Below are 20,539 nucleotides of genomic sequence, written 5' to 3'. Positions count from 1 at the left end.
GAGTTCTGAAGAACAGAATGTGAGCCCCGTGTAGCCGCGGGAGTTTTGAATCGTTCCCCTATACCTAAAAGCTCCATATGGTGCTCTGCTCGCCCCCGATGGGCACCATACGGCACTCTGAGCAGTGCAGTCATTAATGAGGAAAATAAAGCTCATTTAAAAGTCAAAAAGTTTTTATTTTCCCTTATTTTTTCCTTCCCCTCCCTATTTTACCTTCAAGTATACTTAAAATCTATTTTATATTTATACTATTGTTGTTTATACATTCACAAAAAAGGTGTACCATTATTTTGGGTATGAAAAATAAAAATATATTTTTGCAATAAATAGCAAAACTCTTGTTGCATCAAAATCTATGGTAGAATGGACTATGTCTAGTTTCAATTTTTCACTTTTCATTATATTTTTTTCCAAACTGGCAAGATGACAATTTTGGTGATGGCTACATTTTAAAGGTTGAATATGCAACACAAGGATTCACTAAGGTAATCTTCTTTACATTTTTAAAAAACACTGGTAAATACTTTCTCTACTCCTGGAAACTTGATGGGCTTAAATTTTTGTATTTATTTAATAGCATTCTCCTTGGCATTTAACTAGTCAACTTTACCTCTTCACCCCTTTGATATATTTATTCAAATGTAACTACATCATGTTCTTCATGTAAGCTCATAAGAAGGGGAATAGGAGAAATCCTGCACTGGAGCTACAGAATTTCCTCAGAAGGAACTAAATACATAGAGCGGTGGAAGGGCACCCACGAATCCCCATTGGGATCCCCCTTAGCTCTAGAGCCAGCTATGATGCCCCCCCAGAGCAGAACTATATTCTGCACCAAATGCCTGGTACAGGTATGCACAGTATGTCTAACAGCTCTGACTGGAGCCAGGTAATAGTTGCGAAGGTAAAGGCTCTGTATCCCCAGCAGGAAGAGACAGCTCAATAGTCTCCACTGTTGAAGTGGATAAGGCAACCCCCAAGAGTTGGGCTGATCTACATTAACAGTATCGCAAACTTTGGACCTGACTTTCGTCCAATTTTTTTCTCTTGAATCCAAACTTTGGACCTGACTTGCGTCCACTACAAAAATATTTGTATAAAATTCATTTTTTTATCCGATCGAGTTCGGGATAGTACCAAAATAAGCGCCTTTAGAATGCGCACAATTTGATACCAAAATGAAAGATATAACATGAAACTTGATGCCCGAACACTTGAAAGATTATAAATAAGTTTTTGGTCAAAATATTAAAATATTTGGTAAAATTCTATTTATTGTCCTATTATGTTGGGTCTAGTTTTAAAATGTGCGCCTTTACGTTGTGAACAATTTGATACCAAATTGAAAGATGTAACACAAAAATTTATGTCAGAACACTGGAAAGATATAAATAATTTTGTGATGATGGGCTTCCAGAATTAAAATATTTGTTAAAATTACAGTTATTACTCTATTATTATGGGACTAGTTTTAAAATGCGCGCCTTTTTATTGCGAACAATTTAATACCAAAATGAAAGACGTAACATGAAAATTGATGTTATCAAACTAAACGAGTATACACATTAGGTTGCAGTGTACAAATTGGTGCTCGTTCACGAGTAACTTTAGGCTTTTCTATGGGGAGGCACTCCAGGCTTTTGTACATTATATTCATACACATCTGTAGGGGATTTAATTGCGAACACAATAATACCAAAATGAGCGACGTAGCACGAGAATTAAGGTGAGAAAGCTGAAACGAGTATGCGCATTTAGGCGTCACCGTGCGCTTGCCCGCACGCTGGCTGGCACGTTGGGTCCACGACTTCTAAGTTGACCGCGCGTGTATCGGGTAAGCGATAGTGTTAACAGCTAAGCCGTGACCTAATTCTGAAACACTCTGACTCTGACTGACTTTCGGAGCCTGGTTGATCCTTAACCACTGCACTGCGCAATGTGCCGTGAGGCTCTCAATGGGTGGTGCGCAACACACCTCAGGGCTCTTATAGGTATAGGGTATCATTCAAAACTCCCACAGCCACATGGGGCTCTCCATCAGCTTCCTCAGGGCTCTCCTAAACAGACACCATTTTTTTTTTTTTAATCGTGGGCAACATTCCCGGGTGTGAAGGCCTCAGTACTGAGTGAGTAACCAAGGCTGGTGCAGGCAGCATGAGCTAACAGCATTGCTGTTCAGCTTCTGACCACAGCATCACCTAAAAATGTCAAACTATATATGTATCTGGTATTATTTAGCCATGATAGTATTACAGGGAGAGGGAGAGGTGCGTCGGCTGGTGTGTGGCCACTACCAATAACAATAAACATGTTATTGTCTGGAATTACCATACCAACTTAGTGGTTCGCTATGGTGCAGATAGGTATATACAATGTGTGTATATAGTGCAATTACAGCAAAAACACTGATTTATTGTAGAATATAATATACATGTCACATATGAGCCCCATAATTTTGAGCATAGCGATGTTCCACACACTGAACTATATAAATTCCACAAATTACACTTTTGAATAATATTACAGCAAAAAACAGAGATGAAACGAATGAGAAACATCAGAATAATTTTGAAACATTATATTTGCGGCAACTGCCACCCCACGGGGTGGCAGGGCAGAGTGACCCCGAAAGCTCCATTGCTCAGCACCCATAATTTGCTCAACTTTCCAGCTCCATCACAGCCAAAGTATTTCACATACAATATTTTTTTTTTTTAGTTTCCCATGATCAGAGACTGCATTTTAACAATATAAGAGAAAAAAAAATTGGGGAAAGAATTTATTTTTGGCATACCACAGGTGTGATGTATTTTAATACAGAGCAGTGCAATGGTTAACCAGGGAAAGATGATCAGATGCTGGGCGCACCTCACAACCAGGGGATGGCAGAAGGACGAGCAAACTTAACCAGGTGGAATTCACCTTCTCTTCCAAAAATGGATCTCTAAACACCAAAGGGGTTAACTACAGGGCATCCAAATGAGCACCTTGCCTCAAATAACAAAATCAAGAAAACAAACTGATAAAGTGGCAGCTGCCTGAAAAGTCTCCTGTCCTATGGCCGGCCCTAATAATACAGAGAATATAAATGTCACTGGATTCTGGGTCGAAGGATTTACCAACTCAACAGGCAGCATGGTAAAGACAGATAGAAATATCACAAATAAATAGCAAAGCTGACGAGCACCCTTCAAAATCTCATGTAGCAAGTTTAATATGGAGCAATCTCAGCAAGATAACTTCAGAGAGCCACTGAGAGGCTCCTTCCAGATTTTTTTTTTTTTTCACCATTTTTACATGCACTGTTAGAATTCCAAGTACAGTACAGTAACTTGAATGGGGGGGTCTGCCTAATATGTTTAATTAGTGATTTAAGTAAAAAATAAAGCATTCAGTGTAATTAATGACTTTTTCTGGGTTGTTCTCAGTTCCTTCCCTTAGAATATGGTACTGATGTAGCAGGGGGGGGGGGGGGGCACTTTTAACATGCCAGGATTTTGTGAATATATTTGCCTACAAGCGTCAAGTATCAATTCCAATGATTCTGTCTTCCCTCCTGAAAGGAAAGTGAAGAATGTAAGAATATCATCTTAAAACGGAGACAAACTGCCCATAACAATGACTCAATAAAACACAGCTGTGTTTTAATTATTATCCTTATCTAATTATCCTTATAATCAATACTTCATCAAACTTAAAAAATTCTAACCCACTAACTTTGTTACTAGATGGTGTTTTATTCCCCCATTTGGGATCTCAATGGGCAAGGCCTTCACTATCAATGCTTTATTTCTGAATATGCCCCCCCTCAGCTTCCTTCCGATAACACATCAGTGAGATGACTCCCCCCAAAAAAAATTTCCCCAGGATCACTTGTCATAAATATATGAAAAAGAAAACTAAGGAAAACAACAGTGAGGAAAAGAGTTTGAAGAAAAAATGAGACTCCATACACATCCAGGACAATCTACCACCAGAGCTATAGTACCCAGGAGAAAACTCCAGGCCCCAAAGATGAGAAAAATGACTGAGAACAACACCCCCAGGAGCAGGACATGGACCCAGAGGTAGAATAGGCAGGACACATATGGAGCAATTTCCAGAAAGTCCAGGGACTGACAGGATCAAAAGATATGATTAAGAACTGAGCTATTAACAACAGCAGAAATCAAAAGAGCATGAGACCCAGTGGACAAATCAGTAGGAGAAACCAAACACCCTCCTATAAGACTAGTGACAACTTGATCATAAAGCAGGAAAACAAGGAGCAAAGAGGAAATCCCAACACTAAAATTAATAAAATGCCTCTTTCTGGTCTCTTTCTGCAGAAGCTGTAGTGGCTTCCTGAAGCTATCTTGCTGAGATTGCTCCATACTAAAAGGTCACATCAGTCGGGGAAGTTCTGTTTTGCCTAGCATTACGAGAGCCATAACCTGAACCCCCTCACAGAGGGGCGAGTACCAATCCACCATCCCAACTGAAAAAGCCTTCTGAAAGTCAGTGAAATTTTAGTGACAGCTGAAGGTTCACAGAAAACAAAGCTTCAAACTAGCTCGAAACTCGTTAGTACCGATTACCATCACAAGGCAGCCTAGACCCAGTCAGCTCCCTCCTGGTGAGTTCTGGAGCTGATGAGCAACCCAACTATTAACCAACAAACCTGGAGGGAGTTAGGGAGGGAGTTAGGGAGGGAGATGGGAGGAGAATGGGGGTTATCAGAAAACCACAGGGGCTCCTCCAAACATGGCCCAACACACCACATGACCATCTGGGATCAGGAACACTTGACTAAATACAGGGCTGTTAGAACCCAGATAGAGCATCAAAACTTGAGCCAAAATATCACCTTAGGAAATGGAGAAGACTGCAGAAAAGCTGCAAAATTGAAAACACCAAGGGCCTGAGGGTAGACTGCAACCTGGCTAGTCTCAACGACATTGCAAGCAACCTGAGAAATGCAAGCCATAGAACAGGGGACCAAGAAATCAGGGTTGACCAGCAAAGCATCCTCCGAGACGGAACCAGTGGCCTGCAGGTGGCAGTGAGGAGCCACTACCAGACACAACAAATGATGAACCTCCAACCAAGCATCAATTGCCAAAGGACTCTTCTGGAAGTCTAGTAACTCATTCATCCAAAATTTTGGCTGAAAAAAAAAAAAAAAAAAAAAAAAAAAAAAAAATCACCAGTCAAAGGAACAGAACCCCTGCCTCTAGAAAGGAGCCTGAAGCTTCCCAACCTACAGTCAGAGGCTATAGATGACATCCTAAAGATCAACAACAACAAGACATTCTAAAGCCAACAAGATGACATCCTAAAGAAAGATATCAAGAGCCAAAGCAGAAACAATAAACCAAGGCAAGGAGGGAAAACCAAAATACAGTCAAGAGACCAAGATGGCTCATGAGGAGCACAAGTAAGCTGGAGGTGCAAAAAAATGTACGAGACAAATCGCAAATGGTGCAGCGATGTCTACATGGAACATGAGCAACAGCAGCATCAGTAAGAGATGCCAACCATGAAACAACCAAGACAAGGACAGGACAAACCTAACAAATTGAAGAAAGATGACAGACAAGTTGTGGGAAAACGAGCTCCAGGAAACTGCATACTGACAACACCGACAAACTAGTCACCCGCTCACCATACACATGGTGATAGACATATGTCAAAAACTCAAGTCATGAAGAGCAGAGAAGCTTGAACCAGACAGCCTGCCTGCCAGCCAGCCTGCCTGCTCACCCCCACCTGCCCTCCTGCCTGCCTGCTCATCCCCCACCTGCCCTTCTGCCTGCCTGCTCATCCCCCACCTGCCCTCCTGCCTGCCCACCACTCTTCTGCCCTCCTGCCTGCCTACCACCCTTCTGCCCTCCTGCCTGTCCACCCCCACCTGCCCTCCTGCCTGCCCACCACCCTTTTGCCCTCCTGCCTGCCCACCACCCTTTTGCCCTCCTGCCTGCTCATCCCCCACCTGCCCACCCCCCACTTGCCTGCCCTCCTGCCTGCCTACCACCCTTCTGCCCTCCTGCCTGCTCATCCCCCACCTGCCCTCCTGCCTGCCCACCCCCCACCTGCCCTCCTGCCTGCCCACCCCCCCACTTGCCTGCCTACCACCCTTCTGCCCTCCTGCCTGCCCACCACCCTTCTGCCCTCCTGCCAGCCCACCCAAGAACTCAACAACCCAGGATACATTTCCCAGACAACCCAGAAAGTCTTCCCAACAGATCGGGCACTTCGGCTGAAAGCAGTCATGCAGCCCTTTGGTTGAGTCAGCCCAGGTAAATATGGTGGTTGATGAACTCCACTACTGGCACCAATAATTATGAAAGATAATCACAATAATCAGGAGACACTAAAGCAACTGGCATACAAATTAAGAAATGCATTAGACAAAGGAAACCCAGAACAGGGCTTGTACTGCATAAAACCTCACAAACGATAACAGCAGGAACATAAATGCTCCTAAAACACAGAAAAAAAGAAGATTCAAAGGATCGCTCAAAACGATACAATGGGCAAAGCTACCAGACATGCGAGTCAACATCAACAATGGATGTGACTTATGTAAACTCACTGTTTGAGTTTCCTGGATCACTGGATCTTCAATAGATCACTGGATAACTGGATCTCAGCTCCCACAAGAAACAAACAGCATCAGCATAAACAAGCATGCATTCAATTCTTGAAACTGTCAACTTCAAGAACAAGAGGGCACAGATTCAGGCTAAGGAAACAAAGGTGCCCTCCAAAAATATTAGAACATTTTCTTTTGCAGTGTCAGATGACAAAGAATGCTGGGACGACGGGACACCACAAGCATAGTTCTCATCCCGTAACTACACTTAGGTAATTACTGTACACTTAGGTGTACTTTAACTTTTTCTTCACAGGCCTCACTGCTGCAGCTTATGTCTTGAAGCAATACCTAGGCAGGGTTGACTCGACAAGTTTCCCTAATGGAGGATCTTAAAACCTCACAGTTGATAACTCTGTGAACAGTTATCATCATCAGTATCAAGGAAGGGTAGCATAGGTGCCAAAGTAGTGAAAATATCAAGGGGACACTCAATGAGATTACCATACAAGCTCATGAAATAGAGTATTAACTCCTAACAGTGGGACCTACAGTAACTTCAAGAGGGTGGTTAACCAACTTATCTGAAATGGACAATACAGTGATCCCAGGCAGGAGCGACACTATAAAAACCCACACCAGGGAATACAGTGGTGACCCAGAATATGGCAAGGTACCACCTGGTTGGAGGGAGGAAGGGGGCTGTGTAACAGTTAGCAGGTTGGTGACTTTTTTAGTTTGGTAAACATTCTTGGTAGTGTTTTGTGACTTCTTTCATTGTTATAGGCAGTTTGCCACAGATGTTAACTGATCTTCACATGCCCCCCCTGCCCCTGTAAGGAGGTAAAATATAATCATTGGTAGGGTACTTACAGCTGATGGGTAGAGAAAGCCATAGGAGCCTAACATGCTGAAAGTGGCTCAACTGCATCAGTGCCATAAGCTGAGGAGACTTGCCCAGAAATACAATATAGATAATTTTTTATTCTAATAATAGAAGTAAAACATTGTTTATATATATATTGTGTTTAAATATGGATAAAAAGGGAGTTTTGTCATTTGCAATAACAAAACTGAATTCTTGTGTAAAATTCTAAAAAAAAAAAAAAAAGGCTAAATATTTAGGAATCTGGATTATTCACAAATCAGGATCAGTTTTGGAAATATTATGATCCAGAATTTGGTAGCAAAAAATATATAAATTATTTTCATTAACTATACAGTGAGATGTAGCTACAAGTACTAAAGAAACCACAACACCAATTTAGAGAAATACAAACTTACTATGGCAAATTACTTGACCAGTACAATAACTATCAACAGAAAAATAAACTAAGAAATTTTGTAAATGTAGCTGGTCATCTCTGCATAAGCTTAACAAAATAACTTTGTGTTAAAAATATGCTTAACCACTGTGATGTGCCGAGTTTATTGTGACATTCCCCCTGTGCGCATAATAGCAAGTGATTACAAAAATTCTTTTGATCTTTGTAAAATAATAAATTCCCTTCCCTGAACATGTTCATGTAAAAAAAAAAAAAAAAAAAAAAAAAAAAAAAAAAAAAAAAAAATACACTTACTTTGGTTGTGGGGACGTGGAGAAGGGGCATCATGGGCTGGCCGCTCGTACGTGAACCTCCCAGAGGTGGTCGCATGGGCCATTCAATACCTCGAGTTGCCACAAATACAGTTTCAATTATTTGTTCTGTTTATTTCCAATGCGGTTTTGTTTGTTTTTTTATCGTATATGATGCATATTTGTGTCCTTTGCAATATGTATACAGTAGAATGCCCATAATGTTCCATGGAACTGTGATACATGTATCAGTAATGTGTCCACAATCAATGATTGTCATCGCAATATTACTTGTTAATAATTCACTAAAATATGTACAGTTTCCACAGTAACACATTGTATTACACACTCAGTACTTCAGAAGTGAGTGATAATCAACGAAGCAGTCCATGGTATGCAGCGCGACTTCGCTCTCGTTGCACCAGGTACAGATAGATTTTTGCTTCCTGTTCTTTGGCCTGTGTGCTTGCAAATAATGCACTCACGTACACCCTTGGCTTTAGTACTTGTAGGTGGTATGTAGCCAAGCTTGTAAAGCATAAGGTAGTCTTGAAAAATTATAGGAAAGATCAATTTGTAAGTCTCGAAAAGATAGCTTTGTAAGGTCCCTCACTGGAAGAGATTCAGTCATTCTGGAAGATATTAGTCAATCAGGAGGAGATTCAGTCATTCTGGAAGAGATTCAGCTATACTTGAAAATATCTATGGAAAACTCCACTATGAAAGCTGCTAACACTGTTCATCTATGCTACTTGTATCAGATGCATCATCACTGAACCCAGCAAACAATTCATCTATGTATCATCTATAAAAATTGGAGATGGCATGGGTGGCGCTCAGAGCTACAACTTGATAAGCTTGCTTTATCGTCCTCATCGGTGCTGTATCACTTGCATCCGACCTTTGTATTAGGTCCTCATTGCATCTAGCTTCAACAATATCATGACCCTTATGTTCTTCACACAATAAGGTCTGAATTTCACCAACAGAGAGCGATCTTTCAACTCCGCTTAAGATAGGTGTTTGAGAGCCAGAGGTGCGTGCGTCACCCATGGTTGCTTTCTCAGTACTGTACTAAGCCAGCCAGCAGCCCTAGGACATTCTGGGAATTTATTCCAAGATGGCTGCCTCTCACTGGAGGTCACGAGAGTCCATTTCGTAAACAACCTACCGCACACGCACTTTGAATGGGTACGAAATATTCAAAAGGTGTTTTCTAGGTTAGCGCAGTTCCCACCGAGTTTTCTCAGTTGGCGCAGCACAGTGGTTAATTACAGTAGAACCTCGATTAATGAATTTAATCTGTTCAGGTACCGAGATCGTCATGTGACACGCTCGTCTTTCAAAACGAATTTCCCTATTTAAAATAATGGAAATAAAATTAATCCGTTCCACCACCGAAAAACATCAATATAATATTCAATTTTTTAAATAATGGAGCAGCCTACCTGACACACACTGAATGATCTTTTATAATATTTGTCTTGTTTCAATTTTTTTTTTTTTTTTAGAAAATATAGCAGCCTACCTGACATTCACTGAACTAACCTTTGTTGACATTTGTTCTTTTTTCAATTTTTTTTTATTTTTTTTGTTCTAATTTTGTCTAAAAAACAAAAATCAATGTTATGCAGCATTACAGCAGTCACCCCTTTACATCCCAGCATCATTAGCCTCTTTAAAACAAAACAAAAAACAGTTATTTGCATCGTCGGAGGTGTCCGAGAATTTGCGAGAACCGGCGGGAACGCTAGGAAGCACCATGTGCTTTTCTCGTTAATCAAACGAAAGCTCGGAGACAAATTTTCACCGAGTGGCGTGCCCATTATTCGAAATGCTCGTAGATTGAGGCGCTCGTCACTCGAGGTTCCACTGTAATTGTAAGTGCACACACCAGTGCCATCAATGTCATGCAATTTAAATGTACAGTACTCAGATTCTTTTGTCACCAACTTTGCAGCTGAATGAATGATTTATTAAAAGGAAAATGTGTAATAAAAGATAAAGCCAAGAGAATTAACTACAGCATATTATGTGTGGAGGAAGCATTTTGTAAGGGAAGATGAGGGTAAACAGAGGTGTAGTCTTCATTGAAGACTACTACTTCTTCATTCTTCATTGATAACTTCAATGAAGTCTTCATTAAAGACTTCATTGTAATGTAAATATAGAAAACAATACTGTACTGTATTTACTATCTGTGCCTGCAGAATTGAGCTATTAGCTCTTGGACCCCACCTTTCTAACCAATCTATTTTTCCTCTATTATGTCTAATACTGCACATATATTTCTTTCTAACACATGCACTCACACACTCATCCCAGGAAGCAGCTCATACCAGCTGTTTAACTCCAAGGTACCTAGTTACTGCTAAGTGAACAGGAATATCAGGGTGAAAGAAACTTTGCCAACTTGTTTCAGCCACGACCGGGAATCGAACCTGGGCCTTAGGACTACGATTCCCGAGTGCTGTCCACGGGCTTCGCGGCCGAGTACTAAAAGTGTGTAAGGCTGTAATGCCGTATCAGTGTGCAAGGCACACATCACTCTCACCATACACTAGAACAGGTTAAAAAGGTGTACTACTCATCCAACATCATCTACAGCAGAGGATGTACAAGAATGGTAACAAAAAAGAAACTTTTATTATTCTAGTTTTTATACGAAATACATGAAGCTCCATTAAAAAGAGGACTGGCAGTGATTTTTATGCTCAACCTGTACTATAACAACTACTTAGTGCAGCTATTAAATGTTTCCAGTGGCTTACCCAAATATGATGCTAGTTATCAGCAACATTTTTATTACAACCTTTTAATCTAAACAAATGACAGACTGACCCTGTAAATATATAAATGACTACAGGCTCAAAGTAACACTTGTGGAAATAAATGCGAACACATTACTCTTAAGTTATGCTAGAAATAAATTACAAAGGGGCTTTGGAAGCATCCATTATACCAATATAGCTTTACACATATGTGGAGTACTAACAAAGAGGACTATAATATGAAGACAGGGTCAACCTTTCATTTCTTTCTACATTAGTAAGGCAGGCCATTTAATGATGTGGGGAAAAAAATAAACTTAATTCCCCCCCCCCCCTGAGTGCTCTGCACGGTCTCATATATATTAACTTTATGAATGGTTTATAAGGCTAACATAACAATAAAATGGCATAATATGTCATTTATTACAATTTCATAAATAAAACAGGATATAATAAAGAAAAAATAACATCAGGCATTCAAAATACAGTCACTAAGTGACTAACATATAGAGTATTACAATTACAACCTAAATGTGTAAATTTAAAGATTTCAGATTTCACAACTGTTACACTGTATCACATTCTTACCTGAATGCATTGATCACAAAGCCACTCTGAACAGTCTGTACAAAGGCCAGTTGCCAATGCCTCGTCTGTACAAGAAGTGCAGGTAAAACTTTCTTCAGACGCACTACTTGCCCCTCGGTCCCCACTACTCTGAGCCTCACAAACAAACATATTGTCTAATATACTCTCCTGAGGGAAACCTTTTTTGCACATAGGGCAATGGATGAGGGGATCCACTGAAAGTAAAAAAATATAAAAGGAAAAATTACATGAGTATACTGGACTAGCTTTAAGATTATAACAAAACTTTATTTACTGAAATAATGTAAATTTAAACACTGAGGCCTTCCAAATCCTTTAAAATTATTATTAAACACTGATAGTTTTTAACACTGCTGGCAAGGCAGTAATGCCAAATATCATATTAATAAACAAATTTAATCTATAACCAAATTCTAATTTTCAAGTATATTTCATTTTACATCATTATTGCACTATCATTTTAAAAATGTGAAACCTTTCATGTATCCAGCATGAAGGGAAGAGTTGGGTTAGCTTGGCCTCTAAGATAGAAAAATGTGAAATAACCAGCATTGAATGTAATGAAATGCCATTTTCTGGATGAGTCCTGAAGGCTCCCTGGAGCTATAGGACTGATATTAGCTATATTTGTCTGGGGCTTCAGTCACATGGAGTTGTCATGCCTACCAAAAACCCCAAGCCAGAACCTGGTTCCCTCAGAGAGGCAAAGGGAGAATTGGCCTATGAAAACTCCACTCTTTGAGAGTATATTCATGTTTGTCATCGACCGGAGTTAGGTACCCAGAAATGTAGGCACCCGCAAAACAGATCCCAACTGGTAGAAAATTGCAACTGGAGACCAAAACAGATGCTAAGAACTCCCCCTAAGAAAAATAAGTAAACAAGCAAATCATCATCATCGGCCTGACGCGCGGCTTGTTGGCCCCACCCCCACCAAGAGGGTGGGAGGGGGGAGGCCCTGCCCTGTCTCACCGAGCAGGCTGTCTGCCCACTAGTTTGGAGACTGATCAAATGGAAGAAAAACAGCCAACTGGAGGGAGGGAGGTTGCCAGGGAGCCTCCGGGGCTCACCCAGAAATTGGAGTTTCATTACATTCAATGCTGGCTTTCTGAGGTAAAACCCGTCAGCTCCCTGGAACTAGCTACCCAAAGATAAGTAAAAGAGGGATTCACCCAGGAGGCGACAACCCCACACGTTGCAGGATGAAGATGGGACCATTAGCCGCAACCGACGGCCCAAGGCCACACAAGCCCACAGAGGGCAAGGAACAGACATGAGATAACGGTCGGCCAGGACCCTTTATGACCTCCAAAACCCCCATGCCCTAATGCCACCCCAAGACATGTTCCCAAACACAGCAGTAAACTTCCAAACATTGTGGACAGGAGAGACCACAGGCTGGCTAGACTCAATAACTCTGCGGACGACCTGAGAGACCCGAGCCCCGGAACAGGGAACGAGGGACATCGGATCAACCCAAAGCTCGTCCCCGGACTCAAAACCCGAGGCGTGCACATAACGGCATAAAGCCGCAACCGGACAGAAAATATGATGCACCCCCGGCCGTCTCAACCAAGCAGCAAAAACCTACATACCCCACCGGAAGCCCGCCGTCTCAATCTTCGAAGGCAAAGGAGGAGACGGCTGCAACCGAACAAAACGTCCACCAGGACCGAAAGAGCAGAAACCCCTGTGTCGGGGAAGAACAGGAAGCTTACCATCCCGACCCCCAGAAGCCAAAGCCAATAATAACAAAGTCTACTGAAAGCAAACGTGAACCGAAGGGGCCACTGCAAAAGTGGTATGGCACAGAAGTGACATCCACCCAGAGCGCAAGCTGGAGCGGCTCCAACAGCGCCACACGAAACAAGGCGACAGTAAACAGCATCAGAAGCTAGTCCTGAAAAAGCCACGAAAGACAAAACTACCCAATCAGACACCAAAGACAACCTATGAAAATAAAGGAAATGGCAAAAATAATGCAAGAGACTTCATACCGCTGCTGAGAAGACTGCAGGTGGGACACCAAAAGAGAAACCACCTGATCACCAACCAAGTGGTGATAAACACACACACACACACACACACCAGAGATACTAGACGCGAAGCACGGAAGAGTAGATTGAACCAGCAAGGTACTGTACCGGGTTGATCTGCTGGAAGAGGCGAAGCCGCAGAAAATGTCCCGGGTTCGGACACCCTGCAAGCAGCGCCTGAAACCAAGGCTGGGCCGGCCACCATGGGGCTAGAAGTAGAACTCTTCCCTGGTAGGACTCCAGCCGAGCCAGAACCTGGAGAAACATCTGGACCGGGAGAAAGAAGTACAAGTACCCCCACCTCAACCAGTCCTGCTGAAAAGCATCAACCGCGATGGCCTTGCAGTCGGGGAAGGTAGGCCTGTGTATGCCTCCCTACAGAGAAACACCATGATCACGACGACACGAACAGGCTCACCATCGGGGGCCCGAACGTCCAGCAGAGCCAACTGAAGGAGACGGCATCGACCACCCAGTCCGTGGACAGACAAATGAACCGAGACAGGCCGACTGCCAGGACGGTAGACACCCCAGATGTGAACTGCATGGAGAGCTAAACCCTGAAAACACAGCAGAAGAGCCACTCAAAACATCCAGCCCTAAAGAGCCAAGGACCAAAGAGACCCGCCACAGTTTGGGCAAGGAACTAATAGGAGCGCAGTCCGAATGGAGGAGGATCATAAAGCCTCGAGCTAGCCGATCTGTCACAGCGAAAGCCACACTGCTGCAAACACCCACACCGTGTTGTGAGCCCACCACCCCTGGGCGGGGTGTGGAGTACAGGGCACAAAACCCCAGCCGAGAGATGAGGAAGAGTCACTAATAAAACATCCATGACATCTATAACATCCATGAACACACCGAGCGAGGAACCAGAAGGTGCCAAGGCAGCGAACCCCCGAAAAACTTGAAAAGGAAGCCGGAGACACAACAACCAACACAAGGCACCTGGAGGACAAACTCAGTGATCGCAAGAGCAGCATAAGGGACGGCCCCAAAGGAACCAGAACAAATGCTGAAGCCAAACCCGACCCAGAGAGTAAACCAGCCCAGCGAAGTTCAACTCCCGCACAGCCGCTCAAGCAATCCCTAAACGACCCGGGACCCCCTCAAGAACAGCTACAGGCAGAACTGCAGCCGGAGCAAAGCCACGGGGGGAAGACACACAGACGCTCCAAGAATCCCAAACAAGGCCCAGCCAAGTCCGAACCCGAGATAGAATCAACTGGGACTTACACCAAACTACCAGGAACCCGAACTTGGCAAGCTGAGAAAGAACAAGAACCCGGTCAAGCAGAGCTACCAACCGGCAGAGAGGCCACACCAGCCAACCATCGAGGCAGGCTGCCAGCCAGGAAAACACTAGAATGGACGATTGCAACCGATTAGTGTAAGAGGGACCAAACTCAAACAAAAACCAGACCCAACACAGAAACAGGTCTTACAGGAGGCACGAGCTGAGAGCCTCCCAACCCTCGCAAGGGAAAGCGAAGAAGATGAAAACCTCCAAGGGACAAATCCGAGAACCCAAGGGCACCCGGAAACGAACCCGAGGGGGAAGCCCTATCAACCACATTTGCCGGCGGAGAAAATGCAATAGGAAGGAACGGTCGCCAAGGGACAGGAAAGTCGGAACCAAGGAGAAACAATTTTTTTTCGTTCACTGGTTATAACTGCATATCACAGAGGAACGAAGAAAATGAGCACCAATGCTAACACGGACGAAGTACAGAGAAAATTCGAAGGCTTGGGAGCTGGTCAAGCAGAGTGGGCAAGGACACCAGGTACAAAACAAGTGCCCACTAGAAAGGAAAACTAGGAACCTCAATCTGGAAACACAAGACCGAGGGACTAGACCACCACCTTGAGGTTATCTTGAGATGATTTCGGGGCTTAGTGTCCCCGCGGCCTGGTCCTCGACCCGGCCTCCTTTTTGCTACACACCCCCAGGAAGCAGCCCGTAGCAGCTGTCTAACTCCCAGGTACCTATTTACTGCTAGGTAACAGGGGCATCAGGGCAAAAGAAACATTTTGCCCATTTGTCTCCGCCTCTACTGGGGATCAAACCCGGAACCTCAGGACTACGAATCCGAAGCACTGTCCACCCAGCTGTCAGGTGCTGTCAGCTGTCAGACACCCAGAAGTCCCAAGGGATCCCAAGTCCCAAGGAAGTCCCAAGGGAAACATGGTAGGATGAAAGAAGCAGGCAACCATAGGTAACCAAGAAGACAAATTAGAGTCCGGAGAATCCTGCACAAGCACGCAAAGCGGTGTAAACAGGTCCAGGTCCCTAATCAAAATGGGGCGGCACAGGGGCATTTGAGCGGGCGGCCAACCTAGCGCGTTGGAAGAACCTAAACCTACCATGCAAAGCGACAGCTGCTTGACCCCTAAGATCTTCTGAAGAAGAATGGGTAAACAGAAGGAGCGGGGAACAAGACCCGCACGATTCCGGGTAATGTGTGGCCACGTCTGTGGTAGAAAATAATAATAATAATAATAATAATAATAATAATAATAAAAAAAAAACCATTCTGGGTCGAAGGAGCTGATGACCCAACAAGCAGTATGACTGAAGCAATACAGATGAATGTCACCCTGAGACATGGGCAACAAGCAACCTTCAAACTCGCACAAGGCGAGATGGGACTCGGAGGACATAATGAGTCTCCCGAGCCCCGACGGGGGTTTCCAGGGCTAGCAGGAGAATGTATCCCTACAGGAAGCCCAGGCACTGGTGCTGCCAAAGCCGGTTAAACCTCGTCTATACTGGGCAAACTGGCCCCTGGGAAGGGAGCAACCTCGGGGACAGCGTGTAGGACCACCAAACGGAACCAAGGCATACAAAATGGGAAGCCACGCAGCCCTCCACCAGGCAGGAAAAAACTAAAAAGAAAAGAACCCTGAAAGTGCTCCACAACAACAGGCCAGAGAGAGGCATGGCCGCTGCTGGTATGCAGCTGTGCAGTGCAGCACAGTGCGCCCCAACCAGCAACAAACACTTCCTACCCAGGGCCAAATGAAAGCACGAAGACCTTAGCTGACCCCCACAAGGGCAAGGCAGAAGCCAAGCGACCGTTACCCCTACGGGAGTGGGAACCCGAAAGTCCCAGAGAAGAGAACCCTGAAACCTAAGGTAAGTACTTACAGGGCGCCCAGGGAAGAGAACCCTAAGCGCATGCACCCCTGGTACTGTACTTGTAACTCCTGCCCAATGCTCTCACACACAGCAGGGTCAAAATCCTGAAAGGCAATCGAAGCCAGAGTAGACTTCCGCCCCAGTTGGCTTCAGTAGACAAACTGGTGGGCAGACGTCGGCTCGGTGGGGTGAGCACAAACGAGCGGCGCGTCAGGTTGATGACAATTTGCTTGTTTCCTTGTTTTTCTTAAGGGAAGTTCTTTGCCTCTGTTTCGGTCTCCGGTTGCAATTTTCTACCAGTTTGGGTTTGTTTTGGGGGTGCCTACCTTTCTGGGTACTCAACCCTGGTCGATGGCAGACATGAATATGCTCTCAAAGAGTGGAGTTTTCATAGGTCATTGCTCCCTTCGCCTCTCTGAGAGAACCAGGTTCTGGCTCCTGGTTCCCGGTAGGCAGAACTCCATGTGACTGAAGCCCAAGACTAATATAGCTAATATCAGCCCTATAGCTCCAGGGAGCCGACAGGGCTTCCCTCAGAAAACTAATTCAAATTCTGCAAATGAAAATATTTATTGTATTCATAAGTAAAAAAAAGGCACAAAATTTCATTCAACAATAAAACATGTTAAATTAAAATGAGAATCATATAAAGATTAATGTACTGAAGAAGAGATGTTGCACATATGCACTAGATGTCAAGAGGAATTTAAATCGAACTTCAGAACGCATAATTGTATTAGACAATATCAAAAAACAAAAAATTAATGGCAAGGTAAATTTATCAGTTTTCAGACCTATAGCACCTGTACCAGTGTAAAGACAAAACTACAAAAATGTCATGCAGTAATGCTATCTATTCTGCAATTAAGTCAGTGTTCTTTCAAAAATCATACAAAACTTATCTTCTTGACCCCTCAAATTTAGGGAGTTATTTTTAATTTAATTTGTTTTCAGGTGGACGTAATAAGATGTATTATGACAACCATCAAAGGCACACTCATCTGCTCTGAGCTGCTAAACACTACAAATGATATGGTGAAAGTAGTAATAATCAAAACAGAAATTCTAAATGTGGCAATTGTCCTTGTAATTATCTAAGTGTATGTACTGTACAGGATGAGAGCTATGATCGTGGTGTCCCGTCTTCCCAGCACTCGATCATATATATCACCAGGTGCAAATCCTCAGCAGTTTAAAGACCAACATGTGAAAATAGAAAACTGCTTAGAAAACCTCACAAACCCTGCCCCAATCATCATCTTGCTTGGAGATTTCAACTTAGCAACCACTTAGGCTGGACGGTAGAGTGACAGCCATGCATCATTCAGGTCGGCATTCAATCCTGACCATCCAAGTGGTTGGGCACCATTCCTTCCCCCTCTTCCATCCCTAATCCTTATCCTGACCCTTTCCAAGGGCTATATAGTCGTACTGGCATGGCACTTTCTCCTGATAATTCCCTTCCCTTCAATTGACAATGTGGTAAATGCAGTTATACCAGAGAGAATCCCGGGAAGAAGTCTAAATGAAAAGTCACACAAAAATGACCTCTTGCAGATATGTGACAATTTGCCTTAAACCAGGAAACTCCACTGAATTCACAGGAAGTCTGAAGGCTTTCTGTGGATTCAGTGGAATCTCAACAGCAAAAGAAGTGAAACCAGAGAAACCAGAACAGCCCCCCCCCCAAAGCCACACCCTGCCCAGTGGAAAAAATACACAGGCAAAGTTCAGGTTCCCACATAACCGATCAACCAAACACCGACTCACCCGGGGCCACCTCAACACATGCAGGTGGCAGAACTGTAGCATGAGCAAAGCTGCCAGAGGAAGGGAAAAGTGACGCCACCCAAGAGCCACGTGAGGCCCAACCAAGTCAGAACCTGAGACAGAATGAACTGTGACTTCCACCAGTCCACCAGGTTGTTTCCTGACCCGGTGAGTTGGACAACAACCAGATCCCTGGCTAGTAGATAGGCAGACAAACTGAGACCCACACTTGCCAGTCGTCGAGGTAGACCAGAACAAGTATCCCAAACAAATGAAGACAAGTCACCATGACCCTAACCAATCTGGTGAAAACATGGGTGTGAGAGAATGGAAATTTCTCCACCAAACCTGCACAACCATAGTTGTAGATTGCAGTGCAATGTGGAGTATGATTGTCATTATCTCAGGTCGGAGTACCATTCATGGTGGGTGTCCCTGAATAGGTAATCATATTTGCAATTCAAATACAGTATGATGCAAGGCATAAGATGTCTAGTCGTACGATGGTACGAGGAAAGCTTATTCATATGTTGTATAGCATGGGTGAATCTCCACCATTTTGTTTAGTGTTGAAGGCAAAAAGGTGGCTGGCTGACCTGCAGTCAGGTCCTCTTGTCCTCTCTTAGGTGGGCTGGGAAAGATGCTACTGTATCTTCATATTCCCAATGACATTATGAGAACCTATGGTCAGGCCAATCAGATGTTGAGCTAGGGTAGAAGCTATATTTTGAATCGTGTATCAGTGAAAACGAACCAGTACTGCCAGCACAAAAGACTCATTCCTTGGGAACTGAATTGGTTAGATGTGCACTCCTCCCAACACAGATCAACATAGCTGGCAGTCCCAGGTACGTATTAGAAAAGGCAATAGCAAGGGTAGCCGTGGCTTAAGTCGGCACATAATCCCCTTATGCAGAGCTGCAATTCACACACATATCAACATCAACTCCTTCATTGACTCCTGCTGTGGTACCGAAGTCAAGCAGCGAAGATTGCATAGAGCCTTGTATCTGGATGGGGTTCTAGGAGTTCTTCTACTCCCCAAACCTGGCCTGGGGCCAGGCTTGACTTATAAAAGCTTGGTCCAACAGGCTGTTGCTTGGGCAGCCCACAGGCCAACATATCCACCACAGCCCAGTTGGTCCGGCACTTCTTGAAGAAAACTATCTAATTTTCTCCTGAAGATGTCCACAGTTATTCCGGCAATATTTCTTATACTCGCTGGGAGTATGTTGAACAACCATGGATCTCTGATGTTTATACAGTGTTCTCTGATGATGCCTATTCTGTTCTATTCTACATTTTCTTCCATATCATTCACTCCAGTATGTTGTTATTTTACTGTGTAGATTTGAGACCTGGCACTCCAGTATTTTCCATATGTATAAAGTGGAACCTCAGCTTTTGAATACACCTATTCTCAAATTTTTTGGATCTCAAGCTCAATTTCTTCTAAAAATTCCACTCGGTATTCGAGGTTGGCCTCAGTGCTAGAGTTTGTTGATACATGTATGGGCCGACCGATCACGTGGCGCGCTTCAGTTTACCAGTGTCTCCCGCCTAGTGACGACCACGCTTGAGTTCATGAAGAATTTCATTGGTTTTGTGCTTTTTTGGTTTCTGAACATAAAAGTTCTTATTATATATCATGCCATGGATTTCAAGAAAGTCAGCGGTAAAGTTCAACCTAAGAAAATAATTGTAAGGATGACGATAGAGGAAAAACAAGAGCTCATTCTAAGTGAGACAATGTGATGTCTCGCTACAGACAAGTGTTAAAATGTAGGGAAAAGCAAGTGTACTGTATAGACAGATTCTTTGTAAGACAAGCAAGCAGTGAGCCACAACCAACAACCAGGTCCTAGTTGCAGGTAAACGGCCTGCAAAACGTACGAGAGAGTACCCCAGAAATGTCATCACTGCTGTTATAATGGAAGAGGACTCCCTTTCCAAACACTAACACCTCTCCTCCTTCCTTGCTCACCATCTTTCATAAGCCAACAAGAGTTCTCAATAAAGGTCAAATATACTTGTACATACTGTAGTACAAAATACAAGTACAGT

At 43.6% G+C, this 20,539-nt stretch overlaps 1 protein-coding gene across 1 annotated transcript in view; it reads right to left on the bottom strand.

Moving 5' to 3' along the window:
• LOC123767424 (transcription intermediary factor 1-alpha) overlaps positions 1-20,539 on the bottom strand; it is a 131,593-nt gene that overhangs the window by 92,742 nt on the left and 18,312 nt on the right. The window contains 1 exon segment of the mRNA XM_045757120.2: positions 11,510-11,724. Within this exon segment, the coding sequence (XP_045613076.2) occupies positions 11,510-11,724 (215 nt within the window).

This window comes from Procambarus clarkii, chromosome 86 (genome assembly GCF_040958095.1).
Source record: "Procambarus clarkii isolate CNS0578487 chromosome 86, FALCON_Pclarkii_2.0, whole genome shotgun sequence".
Taxonomy (NCBI): Eukaryota; Metazoa; Arthropoda; class Malacostraca; order Decapoda; family Cambaridae; genus Procambarus; species Procambarus clarkii.
Note: the sequence above shows the minus strand (reverse complement) of the source record. Positions and strands in the feature narration are given on the sequence as shown.